Source organism: Triticum aestivum, chromosome 2A (assembly GCF_018294505.1).
Source record: "Triticum aestivum cultivar Chinese Spring chromosome 2A, IWGSC CS RefSeq v2.1, whole genome shotgun sequence".
Classification (NCBI taxonomy): Eukaryota; Viridiplantae; Streptophyta; class Magnoliopsida; order Poales; family Poaceae; genus Triticum; species Triticum aestivum.
This window is the reverse complement of record NC_057797.1, coordinates 318128059-318141933: the sequence shown is the minus strand read 5'-3', so window position 1 is coordinate 318141933 and position 13875 is coordinate 318128059. Positions and strand designations below refer to the sequence as shown.

Sequence of the window (13875 nt, the reverse complement as noted above, 5' to 3'; positions counted from 1 at the left end):
AACCCATTCTAAGAACATTTCCTAGCCACTTATAAAATATTATTTCGGAGGTGCCGCGGGTGCGTGCAAGTGTGTCTGGGCTCAGAGCGGACAACGGAAGGAACGAGGAGACCGGGACGGATGCAAGTTTTGAAAACATGATGATGCAATGCACATGATGACATGATAAGATGCAACACGCAAGCAAATGACATGGCAACGTCGGCGAATAACTGGAAGACACCTGGCGCATTGGACTCGGGGCCTCACATTGTTGCTCTTAATGCAAAGCTCGTTGTGCACCAAAGAGGTGGCTCTTTGTGACGTAGGAGGACATGTCGTCGTCTTGGTCGATGAAGAGTGGGTTGGTATAAGTACTTGGCCTATCCATCATTCCAAGCAAATATGTGAGTGGGAGAAAGAGAAGAACTTATACCAAATGTACCTTAACTGATGTTGAAGATGGATCAATGATCACTCAAATGTGTAACAAGAAAATAGCACAATTGGTACCAATTCTTGTCGGTTCTCACACCTACACAAATAAAAGCTTATGGTGGAGCTCGGTTAGGATGGTGGCACAAAATTTGATGCAACTGTTAGTGAGCCTCAATAATGTTGGAAAAGATTCACAAATTTGCAAATGCAACAAGTAGACCAATAGCAAGATATGGTTCACGGAAACACACACGCAAATAGATAAGTGGGGTCGTGCAACCAAGGAATGAGTCAAAATGTGGAATCCACGAAAATACTCTTGTTGCACAACACTAGAGAGACGCTAGCACGATTGCACAAATGGCGGATACGAAACTTGTGAACAACTTACTAAGCAAAATGCAACGAATTCTATCCCAAGTATGCTATATGTATGGTATTTCGATGATATGATCCAAGATGATCGAGTATGACAATCTTAATGTTGTATGATGCTATGGTTCTTGCTTAAAAACTCTTTACTTATCTTTCCTTTTTGCTTAAAAGTTTGGTTGGCTCTTTCTCTTTGGAGCTCTTTTCTCATGCAAAACTTCACGAACCAAGATAGCAATTGTGTATGCGATGACAACCTTGTGACACAAGAGATGATACCAAGATATGCACCACGATGATATGGTATGTATGATAGGGGAAGTATGATCACTAATGTGCACAAGTAACGTTGCCGGCAATACTCAAAGGCTAGTCTCGATAGGCAAGTACGCAAAATGGGCTATGGGGTTATCAATGCAATGGCAAGAATGTACAATGATGGTATATCACGATACCAAGATGATGTTTAAGTTTACCGTGTCTTGTTTACGATGGTGTCAAAATTGTGGGACAGTTGTTGTCGATGACGAGTCCGTGTCGAAGATGAGCGGCGGTGATGCCGATGTCGAACTGTTCCTAGTTAGCCGAAACACCCTAGGAAACGATGAACCACAACTCAAATCTCAAAACCAAATGTGTCAAAATTGTGCTAGAGTGTGAAACGAGTAAGCAATGGTGGGGCGGGAAGTGAGTTGTGGTTTTGGAGTGCGTATGCGGAAGTGGATGTGGAACGGTGGTGGTGGCCGAACTGAAATTTTTCAGTTTCGTCAGGTGGTGGACGGACGACTGGTACACGTCGGACGTCCGGTGCCTGGGCGATTTCGGGCACGGGATGGACTCGGGTTTTCGAGGTGGGTGTGGCAAAATTGGTCAAATTCGAGCGATTTTGTGGATGTAAATGGCGGAGATGATGGGAGAAAGCTAGATCCACTCTTGGCAAAGCAAATCCATGGATCAAATCCAACAAAACTTCATCACACCAACAAATCACAAAAAAATTGGGCTATTTTTGGTGAGGATTTTCGAAATTGGGGAAGAACACAACAAAATCAAGCTAGAAACAAAAGGTAGGGGTCCTAAATACGTGATCAACATGGCTCATGATACCAAGATGATGTAGGGTGGAAACCCTTTGGCCAATCTTTCACGATTGGAGCGGATCCTACGAAGAACACGAGAGGGGAACGAGAGGAAATACAAGAGAAATCACTTAAACCAACAAGATTCGGTCACACATATGTTAGATTCTCGAAACACAAAGAGATACACGATCCAAATCTAACAAAGGACGATACATGGGGTCACTAGTTCTTCTCCATGAGGAGGTCTTGAGGTCTTCCCGTTAGGGGTCTTGAATCTAAGTGGATCTTCTTCGATGAGGCGACGGTCTCTCTTAGTGGAGTAGATCCGGATGGATGACGAGGCTCTATCTCACATATGAGCTATCACAACGATAATCCTAGAAAAAGGGAGGATGAGGTCTATTTATAGTCTAGAGTCACGAAAGGGTAAGTGGGCTTCGGCCCAACACGCGGGCGACCCAAAACCTCGCGGGGCTGGGCTTAACCGAACAAGGCCTTACTGATGTCAGAGACTGGTGGGTTACAGCTTCAGGCCCATTCCGCGGAAGGAAACCGATTGCTGGGCTCGCGGGGCCTGATATGCACCTTGCCGTCCGCAACCTAGAGTCCTGACCTAGAGTTGCCGCCGTGCCGTAGCTTGTGGCGTCACCGACGACGCCTCACCCCCAATCCCCTTACCCTCTCACACGCGCCGCCGCTACGGTCGCTACCGCCGCTGCCATCGCCCTCCCCGCGTGCCTGCAGTTTCCACCCCGTCCGCAACCTCGGACACTGTTTCTCGAGGTACGCCCTTTTCGCCATCCATCCTCCAGTGATTAGTTGTTAAACCCCACTGACCATCTCCACGAGTTTTGGCCACATCCCAACTAGATATGCACCAGCCTATCCAGCCAGTGTCTTTCTGTTGGGATGTTTGTTGCTGAAGATGCTCTCATGATTGCACACACCTGCAGGTAAACCGAAAGGGAGGAAATCATGCCCAAGTTCAAGAAGAATCTGAACCCTCAGGTCTTCTTGGAAATATCCATCGATGGGCGACCTGCCGAGAGAATCACGTTTCAGGTTGCAAAGAGTGTACCTTCATCTTATCGTTCTAAGTGATGCATGTTTCTCCTTTGAGTACAGAGGTGACGTGCGCCTGATTAGCTTCCCACTTTGGTGTTGCAGCTCTTTGCTGATGTAGTTCCGAAGACGGCAGAGAACTTCCGAGCGCTTTGTACTGGTAAAATGCAGAGTCTTTGCTGTGGAATAGCGTGATGCAGATAGTGATGAACACACATTTTTTATATGCAAGTTCTTAAGTTTAGCATCCTTGATGTTGAAGATGTCCAATAGTTCGCTTAAATGCCTGAAAAGGTATGGACACGGTCTATGTCCACAAGGGATTTAGTTGCTAGATGCACGACAGTCTTGAATGCAAACCACAATGCTAAACAGGGATTTAGTTGTACTTATAGTTTTAATGTGATACCTGGTAATGATATGGCGTAGTAATAAGTAGAATGGTGGAATAGGCGAAGCTGAATTTGAGTGTTGTGGCGGTGTTTCCTAGTATAGTTTTTTTGTTCTCTCTTTCCCACTTCCACAGAAGGGTATGCAGGACACATTTGTTAGTTTAAGCTATATAGGTGCTGTATTGTTGTGTTTCTCTCTTCATCTATGGTTCCATAGGATCTGATTTAACTAAATCTTAGGACTACGCTCTCTGTTGAGGATATATTATAAATTTGTTGTTCTTTTCTCCCCGCACCTTTCTTGTCATGGTAGATTATTTGATTATTTCTAATAATAGAACATGGAACCACTGCTTTTACATGATATCTCCTTATATAATATTTCACTTAATTTTCTTCACAGCTAATTGGTGTCTCATTTGTTCAAGTTGATTGCAAGAGTCTAGGCTCCTCCATTTTAGAGTTGTAATTTAAAATGTCCCTTATCATGTAATTATTGGCTGTAGGTATAGCCTTTTCTGTTGGCCTTACTTCTGGTCAACATGTAGGTGAAAAGGCCTCGGAGAATCTACAAAGAAGCCACTTTATTTTAAGTCTATGTCCACAAGGGATTTAGTTGCTAAATGCACGACAGTCTTGAATGCAAACCACAATGCTAAACAGCGATCTAGTTGTACTTATAGTTTTGATGCTATACCTGGTAATGATATGGCGTAGTAATAAGTAGAATGGTGGAATAGGCGAAGCTGAATTTGAGTGTTGCGGCGGTGTTTCCTAGTATTGTTGTTTTTTTTTTCTCTCTTTCCCACTTCCACATAAAGGTATGCAGGACACATTTGTTAGTTTAAGCTGTATAGGTGCTGTATTGTTGTCTTCCTCTGTTCATCTATGGCTCCGTAGGATCTGATTTAACTAAATCTTAGGACTATGTTGTCTGTCGAGGATATATTATGAATTTGTTGTTCTTTTCTCTCCGCACCTTTCTTGTCATGGTAGATTATTTGATTATTTCTAATAATAGAACATGGAACCACTGCTTTTACATGATATCTCCTTGTATATAAAGATAATACAGTTCACTTAATTTTCTTCACAGCTAATTGGTGTCTCATTTGTTCAAGTTGATTGCAAGAGTCTAGGTTCCTCCACTTGAGAGTTGTAATTTAAATGCTACCTTAGCAGGTAATTATTGGCTGTATGTATAGTCTTTTCTGTTAGCCTTACTTCTGGTTAACATGTAGGTGAGAAAGGCCTCGGAGAATCTACGAAGAAGCCACTTTATTTTAAAGGAACACACATCCATCGCATTATCCCAGGATTTATGGCTCAGGTACCAAATTATTGCAACTTATCTGATTGCTGCATATTTTTTGTTGCCAGTAACAGCATGTTAGGATCTTTTATGGATTGCAAATACAAGCTTTGTAGAGTATAGAATATGTGCTCTTTATTTTATTTTATCACCCATTTTGTTCAAACTAAATCGACCAATCAAATTTCTTAACTGCAGGCTGGTGATTTTTCCGGAGGAGATGGTATTGCTTCATTAGCCCAGGCTTCTTCTTTCAACTGACTTATTGATGTAGTGTACTCTATAAGCTCAACGTTGCATGCTATTTCCAGGACGTGGTGGAGAGAGCATATATGGTGGAAAATTTCCAGGTATGGTTATACGATTTTATTGGTTATAGCCTCTGAAGGTTAAAGTCCCATGATAACTGTGCTATTGTCATATTATGCCTTCTGCTAAAAGAATGTATGTACTGTCTCGTGTTCTACAGATGAAAACTTCAAGTTAAAGCATGATCAACCTGGTATTCTTTCCATGGCAAACTCTGGAGAAAACACCAATGGATCCCAATTTTTTATAACATTCAAGGCTGTGCCACATCTTGATGGGTATTACTTATTTGCTTTAGTCATTTTTACTAATTTTTTGTAGCTGTACTTTTTGTTACTTTGCCTACAAATACAACTAAAACTCAACAATGTTGATGAAACTGCGACAAGTAATGGTTGATAGTATGTGATAGACCCAACACCACTGGCATATTATCCACATCAGTATTACTGTCTATTTAATGCTTCCTTATGGAGAAGTGGCCATTTTTTTGGATCACTACCCATGGTTTATCAACATTTTGAGTTCACATTATAATTTTTGTAGCAAACATGTGGTCTTTGGGAAGGTCCTTAATGGAAAAGCTTTGCTTAAGAAGCTTGAAGCACTGGGTTCTGAATCTGGAAAACCTACATGTCCAGTGAAAATTGTAGACTGTGGTGAAGCCTCTAACATAGATACTCAGAATCAGCTACATGGAGAGAAAGGTAAGTAGCCATGAACATCGAGATCCCAATACAATTCATGTGTTATCTCTGGTAAGCTTTCTCAGTACTTGATTTGCAGAAAAGAAGCTTAAAAGGGCAGTAGAATATAATAACTCCGATGCTGGAGGGAGGGTCAAAACCAAAAAAACATCCAGCGTGGATAAACGAAGGAAAAGAAGAAAGAACTACTCTTCTGATTCATATAGCTCAGAAACTTCTGACTCGCAGTCCTATTCCTCAGATAGTGGTTCGGAGTCACAATCATACTCTTCAGCATCATCCGATACTAGCTCATCTAGTGACCATAGGCACAAGAGAAGAAAAGGTTCTAAGAAAGTGAAACGAAAGCCTGCAAAGAGGAAGAGCAGCCATAAGAAGAGTAAGAGCAAGAGTAGAGGAACAAAAAGATCCAAGCGGTAAAATGTTGACCTTTACAAACTGTATTGTTATGTTCACTCAGAATTAAATACTAGCTGAATTGATTCCCTGCTGGTGCTTTTTTAGGAGCTATGGGAGCTCAAGTGATGCTTCAAAAAGCTCGAGCACCAGTTCTGACAATGAAAGTGCAGGCCGCCGTACCAAGCATCCATTGAAGAAAGGTAGGAGAGCTAACTCCCATTCAGTTTTCTGTTCTTCATTATTTTCTACCAGCATACTCTGGTAGACTGCGTGCTGTTTGAATTTAGGAGTTTATATCTCTGTTTTGTTAACCCCTTTCAGTTTGCTGTGATCTGGAAGGCAAGTTGTATTTGTACATTGTTTTTCTCCGAGCAGCGTATTTGCACCTTTTGTACTTGCCAATTTATTGCTCGTCACCTTCTTGTGTGTAGTATTTCTGCAGTTACATGTTTGATTTTGTTCAACATACTTGAAATAATAGTAATAATATTAAGTCAGCATCACTGGAATGGAAAATATTCTGAATGACCAACTTTGTGTTTATGTTGTCTCTGCTATTCACATAATCTTGATTAGAAAATTTATTCCAGAAGTCTTTGCTTGCTGTTGCATTTGAGAACCATAGAGTGGAAAGATTGGAGCATATTGCTTTAAGATTATGGATCTGCTAATTATCATCTAGATGAGAATTGACAAAGTCTCATCTAACTCCTATGTCATTGATTATATGTGGAGATTTGGGCTGACATTTCTCTCTCTTCTGTTCCCCCCTTTTTCTGTTTGATTGAGTCAATGACCAACTTCGTGTTTATGTTGTCTCTGCTATTCACATAATCTTGATTAGAAAATTTATTCCAGAAGTCTTTGCTTGCTGTTGCATTTGAGAACCATAGAGTGGAAAGATTGGAGCATATTGCTTTAAGATTATGGATCTGCTAATTATCATCTAGATGAGAATTGATGATGAGAATTGACAGAGTCTCATCTAACTCCTATGTCATTGATTATATGTGGAGATTTGGGCTGACATTTCTCTCTCTATTGTTCCCCCCTTTTTCTGTTTGATTGAGTCAGTTAGATGAGACATAGTTAATTGTCATCTACTACCTCCGTCCGGGTTTAAAAGGCCTCCAGATCAAAACGCGTGTACCAAGGCGCCTCAGTGCATAGTAATCTGCAAGAGTCTGGCCAACCATAGTGTGTAAAATCCCTCTGTCTCCGTGCCCGCTCGCTAAACTAAAAGCATTGCACATGAGTATCTGCTCACCTAGCTGCATGCCTTCGTAGGCAACAACTACCGCGAGGACCAGCCAATAGAAAAGGTCGAGCGTTTTGCATGCGGGCCTCTAATTCAGGACGCCCGTAACCTGCTCACAGGACTTAAAATCCCGGACGGAGGTAGTAGATGAGACCTAGCCATACCCTTAAGATCGTTACTCTTACTCATCATTTGAGAATGTTAGTAGAAAGTATGATGATCTTTACTGTGTCTGTCTGCTTTCTTTCTTTCTGAATTTAAACAGCCTGCTATGTATGGCTATCTATATTTGTGTTTGGTTACATTCTTGGAATGTACTGATTATTGCTGAGATGGCCATGACTTAAAGATCTTGTGTACAATTTTATCTAATAATCATCTTTTTTTAATGGCAGACGAAGAAAATACCAAAATAATAAATTTGGAGATAGGAAAATCCTTGGAATATGCAGATAAAGGCAAACAAACGGTTGCGGGAAGTAAACCGTTATACAAAGATGAAAGTTGGGCTGATGACAGGGTCGGGACTCAAAATTCCGAAGATAGATCTAGTAAATTCAGGTTTTATTTCTTGAAAGTACACGTCCTGTCTGGATCCTTCTACTACTATGCAGCGAGAGTGCAACATCTCCTGTTTATTTATAATTGCAGGGATGATACCAACCCCATCAGGGCTGATACAACTCTGTCAAAGGCAGATGGCAACATCACTGCTGTTGCTGCAGGGGCTGGCATATCTGAAGCTGGTGCAGAAAGGAACCCCTTGAGCAATAAACCAGTACCCACCAATGGCCAAGATTTAGCTATGGGCTCTACAGAGGATGGACGTGTCAGGAAAGGGCGTGGTTTTACGCAGAAGTACTCATTTGCACGTCGATACCGAACACCGTCTCCAGAGTGTTCACATGTTCGTTCTAGCTACTATGGAGGAAGAAATGATAGATGGAATAACTTCAATAGGTATTGATACATGATTATTGATTTGCCATGTTTTGACACTTTTGATATTATATTGGAACCCCCATCATGTCCAGGTATGGAAGAAATGGTCTTTATGGTGCACGATCGCCGGTGAGGAGATACCAAGGTTCCCCAAGAGCTAGTAGCTCACTGAGGTTCGTATTTCTTATTCATTGGAAATGTGAATTCCTTTGAAGAACTTATCTAATCTCATGGAATTGTGGCATATTCTGCCAGCCAGCTGTTGACCTGTTGTTCTACTTCTGCGTTAGTTTAATAGTAATTTCTATGTTGAATGCTGGGAACTTCAGTCTGTCAGAGGCTGGTGGCAATTACTCCCTCTGCAAAATATACTGCGTGTTTAACATTTCAGTCTCCAATACAGAACGTTGACTATGTTTTTCACTTGTAATATGCCTACCAAATAATAGAAAGATATGTAACATACAAGAACTTTGCTAGATAAATACAAGGATATTATTCCTGCACTTCCAACACATATACTTTTGCAAATACTGTTAACTGCATGCATAATCCTTATATTCCCGACAGAGGTTGTCCTTGTAGCTCTTTAAAGCCTTGAAGGTTTGATAGAGCATGTGGGCAGCTAATGGATCTTTCAGGATTCTTTCATGTCGCAGTTAAATGTTATCATTGTCATATACATTCTAGATGAATGTGGCATTTCTTCGAAGTTTAATTTGTCTTCATTGACATGAGAACGATGATCAAAGCTGTATGTGATGTGACGATTGGTAGTGGTACTCCCTCTTTCTTTTTAGTTTGCATATTAGGTTTGTCTTAAGTCAAATTTCTGAAGTTTATAGAAAAACATATCAACATTTACAATACCAAATCATTATCATTAGATTCATTACAGAATATACTTAGTTGGTATTGTAGATGTTCATACTTTTTAATATATAATATATTTGGTCACCTTTACAAAGTCTGACTTAAGACAAATCTAACATGCAGAGTAAAAAAGAAACAGAGGCAGTATAAAAGATTGCTCCTGTTAGTTCGACACCTTTAAGTGTTCAGTTAATTGGTTTGAATAAATGTCCAAGTCTGTTAGCATTCTGAACAAGAAGAGTTGCTTTTGTTATCTTGTATTCTTGCCGAAATGTGCATTTGGTGCCTTCTGTTTCCTGCCATTTTTAGTCTTTGGTAGATGTTATTGTTGTGCATGGACAGACCTTCAATACAGGTAAAGCATGATTAGCTGAACAAGTCACATACTCTTTGCTGAAGTCAAACAACATTTGATGACTTTGTACACTTTTGCCTAGGCCAATCAACATTATCGTCCCCTGCTAAGCCAATGAAATGCCAGCAATGCTGGATCTTTAAAAAAAATCAACATTATCGTCCATGATCACAGGTACACAAGGAGAGACCGAAGCAGGAGCAGGTCACGCAGTCCAGTGAGATGCCGTGACGGTGGAGGAAGACATCGCCGCCCTAGCCCAAGACGCAGCCATAGCCCCGCAGAACAACATAAACGTGATGCGGCCTACAGGCCTCGATCAGGTCGTGGTGGTGGTGGTGGCCCCTCTGCTGCTAATGGAGGAAGATCAAGATCCAGGTCCAAGAACCGTGATGCCTCGAGGTCCAGGTCTCCTAATGCTGCCCCAGCCAAAAGGTTGAGCTCAAAGTATAACCGCAGGCGCAGCAGCAGCTCAAGATCCAGTAGCCCCTCCTGTAGTAAAGGTGGTTTGGTGTCATACTGAGATGTGATGGCAGGAGCTGTAAAGTCGGGTTTCAGTACTCTCTATACTCTGAAGCACATGCCTGTTCTGTATCTTGAGATGCTGAATCATGTTCTAAACTTTTCTTTTGTAAACGACTTGATGGCGTTGTGCATGAAATGTTGAGAGTATGATCTCCTGACCGGTGAAGTTTATCGATGAGAGTATGATCTCCTGACCGGTGAAGTTTATCGATAAGATGCATCTCTTTTCAAATATATTGGATTTCTTACCACGGGGTTCCACGTGGTATAAGATGCAACTATTGGGGCCCATTTGGTTGCCTTGCTTACCCCCGGGATCCCAGGGCCTGAAACCCACGTGGAGACGCTCGCCAGGGAAAACGAGCGCGCCATTTGGACGAGCTGTTCGACGGGGTGGGCTGGCCCAACCCTCGCTCTTTCCCCATGAAGAGGTCCCACGCCTGGACATTCCGGAAAAATTATCCCGTCTTTTCCCTTGTGTGATCTGAACTCTGTTGCTTCGCTCTGAATCCCTCGCTCGTCCTTTCAAAAAAAAAAGAATCCCTCGCTCGTTGCCTTCCGCCCCTCTCGTCTCCCCTCCCTTGTACCACCAAATGAGCATAGGAGATCTCCCTCGCTGCCTTCCGCCCCTCTCGTCTCCCCTCCCTTGTACCACCAAATGAGCATAGGGGATCTCCCTCGCGGAAGAAAGGGAATCACAAGTGCTATTGAAATTCCCCTGATGGGATTTAGTAACCTGGGTGTTCTTTCCCCCATCACCAAACAAAGCCTTAGTTGCCAACTTTTTGATTGATAATGACGGTTGCTACAAATCATCTGACTGATTTCCTGGGGAAATCAGTCGGGTCAGTAGCCGTCCGATTCATCGTGCCTAAGCCATCAGATTGGTCAACGCTGCTTCGTTGCTTCCTCCCTCCCCCGAGCGTAGGTCCATGGCTCCTTTCTTCCCCGAGCACAAGTAGCAGTTCACCGCTAGTCGATGACAGTAGCAACGCCGGTGAGCAGCGTGCTGCTACGATGGCGATGGAAGCGGCAACGCAGCGCGGTGGTTGCTGCGATGCAGCCGGCGACGACGGATTAGCACACGGCAGCCATGGCTGATGATGCGATGCAACACACGATGACGGCAACAGAAGCGGTGACACGGCACGGTGGTTGCTACGGCGACGACGGCTCAACACACGGCGACCATGGCTGGAGCTGCAATGAAGCGCCGGCGGCGATGGCGGATGCTGCGATGCATCGCCGGCGACGACGAGTGTTGCAATGCAACACACGACGACCATGGCAGGAGCTGCAATGCGGCACGGGGATGCTACAATACAGCGCCGACGGCAATGGGTGGAGCGACGCAGCGCCGACGGCGACAGGGGATGCGTCGCAGCACGGGGCAACCATGGTGGAAGCTCGCGATGCAGTGCGGTGATGACGGGGGGAGCTGCTATGCAACACGGAAATGCTACGATGCAGCCACGACGGAGCTTCAATTCAGGCACGGCCGACAGGTTGTCCCCTCCTCTGTTGCGGTGCTGCTGCTTGTCTCTGTGATGAGGACACCAATACCACCCACAGCCCCTTCTGCTATACATACTGGACCAATTACTAGAGCTCGCGCACGGCAATTGAATTACCAGGTACTTTCATTTCTTTGTAACGATTCTAATGTTCACGAGAATATGATGCTGCCTAAATTGGATACATTTGTTTTGCTTACAAATGAAGGGCCTATCTTGGACAAGAAAGATGAACCTTGAAGCAAGTTCAAGCATGGAGATGATGGCATGCGCAAGGGGAACAAGAACAACATTACAAGTGATGATTCTAGGACTTTTAAGCCACCATAATGAGTGCATAAAGCCTTGGACGAAATATACAATATGCCACTTCATAAATGTCCCCCAGAGGCTATTCTAGGTGCTGCGTCACCTTATTATTGGGCCAGGCCCATGTAATTTTGAAATACTTGATTATAGGCTATTTGTAGAGTCCGTGTGTGTGGGGAAACAAGAGTTAGGGTTGGTTTGGACCCCTTCCCCAAGGGTCACGAAATTCCCCCCTCTTCCTCCATATATACAGTCCTTAGGGCGTCGTTTAGACTTTGAGTTTTGTTTAGATTAAAAGTTCGCCATAGCTACAACTTCGCGTACTTCGTTTGTGTTCAACGACCAGACAAAGGCGTCACAGAACCCCACCTTCAATAATAAAGCTTTCCTCTTATTCACAATATCCAGATTGCAATCTCAGTTTCTCGCTTGTTCTTCGTTTGCTCACAGGAAGCAAACCCTCGTGGTCAGGTTGATTGTGCTCCGGCGTGGTTAATGACCCCTCGGAAGTTGGTTTAGCGATTGCTAAGGCGCGACGTCTCGCACGTTCGTAGTCGGATTGTCAAGGTCGACTCCCACAGAAAATGATAGCCACCATCTCATCGAAACATCGGGACACCTTCGCCTCTATCAAGTGGTATGAGATTTCCAAGTTGCTCAGTGAGATTTTACAGTTTTTCGTAGTTTAGATCGAGTCTGTTCTTCATACCTACAGTCCATGAAAAAGCCAAAAATAGGGTTAGTTCATCATATCCGAACCAATCTGAGCCTTTGCGTAATCTTTTTTAGGGTTTTGCATTGTTGAATTTGCGGTTACATCGTCGTGTCTAGTTGCTGGTCTTAGTGTCTAGTCCTTTAGAGTTTCGAGTTCTGTTCATAAGTTGTCACACCGCCATCGCATCATCATCATCACCGCTGCCATATACCACCATCGTCATCACAGCTGCCATATACCACCATCGTCATCACTGCTGCCATGTACCACATATCCACCGCCATCATGATAATCCGAGTCCACCTCCATCACAGATTCGCCACCAGTCCGTGTTCCACCGCCCTGCATATATCCGCCACCAGTCTGAGTTTCTACCAGTTTCATATCCGCCACCAGTCCTAGTCCGAGTCCAGTATTTGTGTCTTTGTTTTCGATTTCCAGATCACGCCATACTTAGAGTCATGACAGAGTAGGACTCCCCAATTTCTGTGCCATCCGCAGTAGAAAAATAGTTCCAGTTAAAAAAACTAAGTCTAGAAAATTATGGCTAGGCAATTTTTAGTCCATTTGTAGACTTTAAAAAAAAATTGTTGCAGAGCAAAAAAGAGAGGAAAAAAGTGCAAAAAAAGTGAAAAAAGAGAAATTTGTTTTAGAGTGTGCTCCTCCCTTGTTTACGTGAAGTGTCGTGATTTTGTTAATGTTCTAGGCTCGCGTCTCTAGCACGGTATAGCCTAGGACCAGCACAGTACCATCGTTGAGCGTTTATTCAACTTTGCATCTTTGAATTGATTATTGCTGACCCTTTTTGCTACCATATTATAAGCCTTCCCAGTTCCACATACATCTACGTCGTGCGTTTGACTCTCCCTGGTAATCGCTCTATTCAAGTTTTGAGAGTTTTGACTACAACGGTTGCCAATCACCACCTGCCGCTTGGTAAGAACTGGTAAGAATTTGAGATTTGCTTGATGGATTTGTGACACACTGCCACTTTCTAGTAGTTTTTAGGATCATATTCTTGTGTGTTTCTATTGCTGCTAACCATGACAGGACCACAAGCCGACGAGGTTGACTGGGAGAACATGACGAAGAAGGAGCTTTATGATAAATTTCAGCAAATGTTGAGTCAATAAGTAGAAGACATCATGGCCACCTTCGGAAAGACACTGGAGAGGATTGATGACGTTGAGAAGACAATTGACACCAAGTTGGACGCCAAGTTCGATGAAGTACTCGCGCGTCTTCCACAACCACTGCCCGCTGCACCTGTCGCACCTCTATATCATCATCATCATCATCATCATCATCAACAACAACAACAACAATAACAAC

At 43.2% G+C, this 13875-nt stretch overlaps 1 protein-coding gene across 1 annotated transcript; it reads left to right on the top strand.

Annotated features, from left to right (window-relative positions):
- Nucleotides 1-2395: 2395 nt before the first annotated feature.
- LOC123188606 (peptidyl-prolyl cis-trans isomerase CYP63) lies at nucleotides 2396-10176 on the top strand. Its single transcript, XM_044600766.1, has 14 exons — nucleotides 2396-2654; nucleotides 2825-2933; nucleotides 3039-3093; nucleotides 4567-4655; nucleotides 4836-4860; nucleotides 4949-4987; nucleotides 5107-5224; nucleotides 5493-5653; nucleotides 5733-6069; nucleotides 6158-6252; nucleotides 7706-7871; nucleotides 7962-8270; nucleotides 8345-8425; nucleotides 9655-10176. Exons 2-14 carry the CDS (start codon nucleotides 2847-2849, stop codon nucleotides 10001-10003), a joined length of 1911 nt encoding a protein of 636 aa, XP_044456701.1. The 5' UTR covers nucleotides 2396-2654; nucleotides 2825-2846; the 3' UTR covers nucleotides 10004-10176.
- Nucleotides 10177-13875: the final 3699 nt, after the last annotated feature.

Coding starts and splice junctions, on each gene's coding strand:
- LOC123188606 (XM_044600766.1), top strand. CDS start 2,847: ATGCCCAAGTTCAAGAAGAATCTGAACCCTCAGGTCTTCTTGGAAATA. Junction 6,253..7,705: donor CAAGCATCCATTGAAGAAAG/GTAGGAGAGCTA, acceptor TTTTAATGGCAG/ACGAAGAAAATACCAAAATA. Junction 7,872..7,961: donor GATAGATCTAGTAAATTCAG/GTTTTATTTCTT, acceptor TTATAATTGCAG/GGATGATACCAACCCCATCA.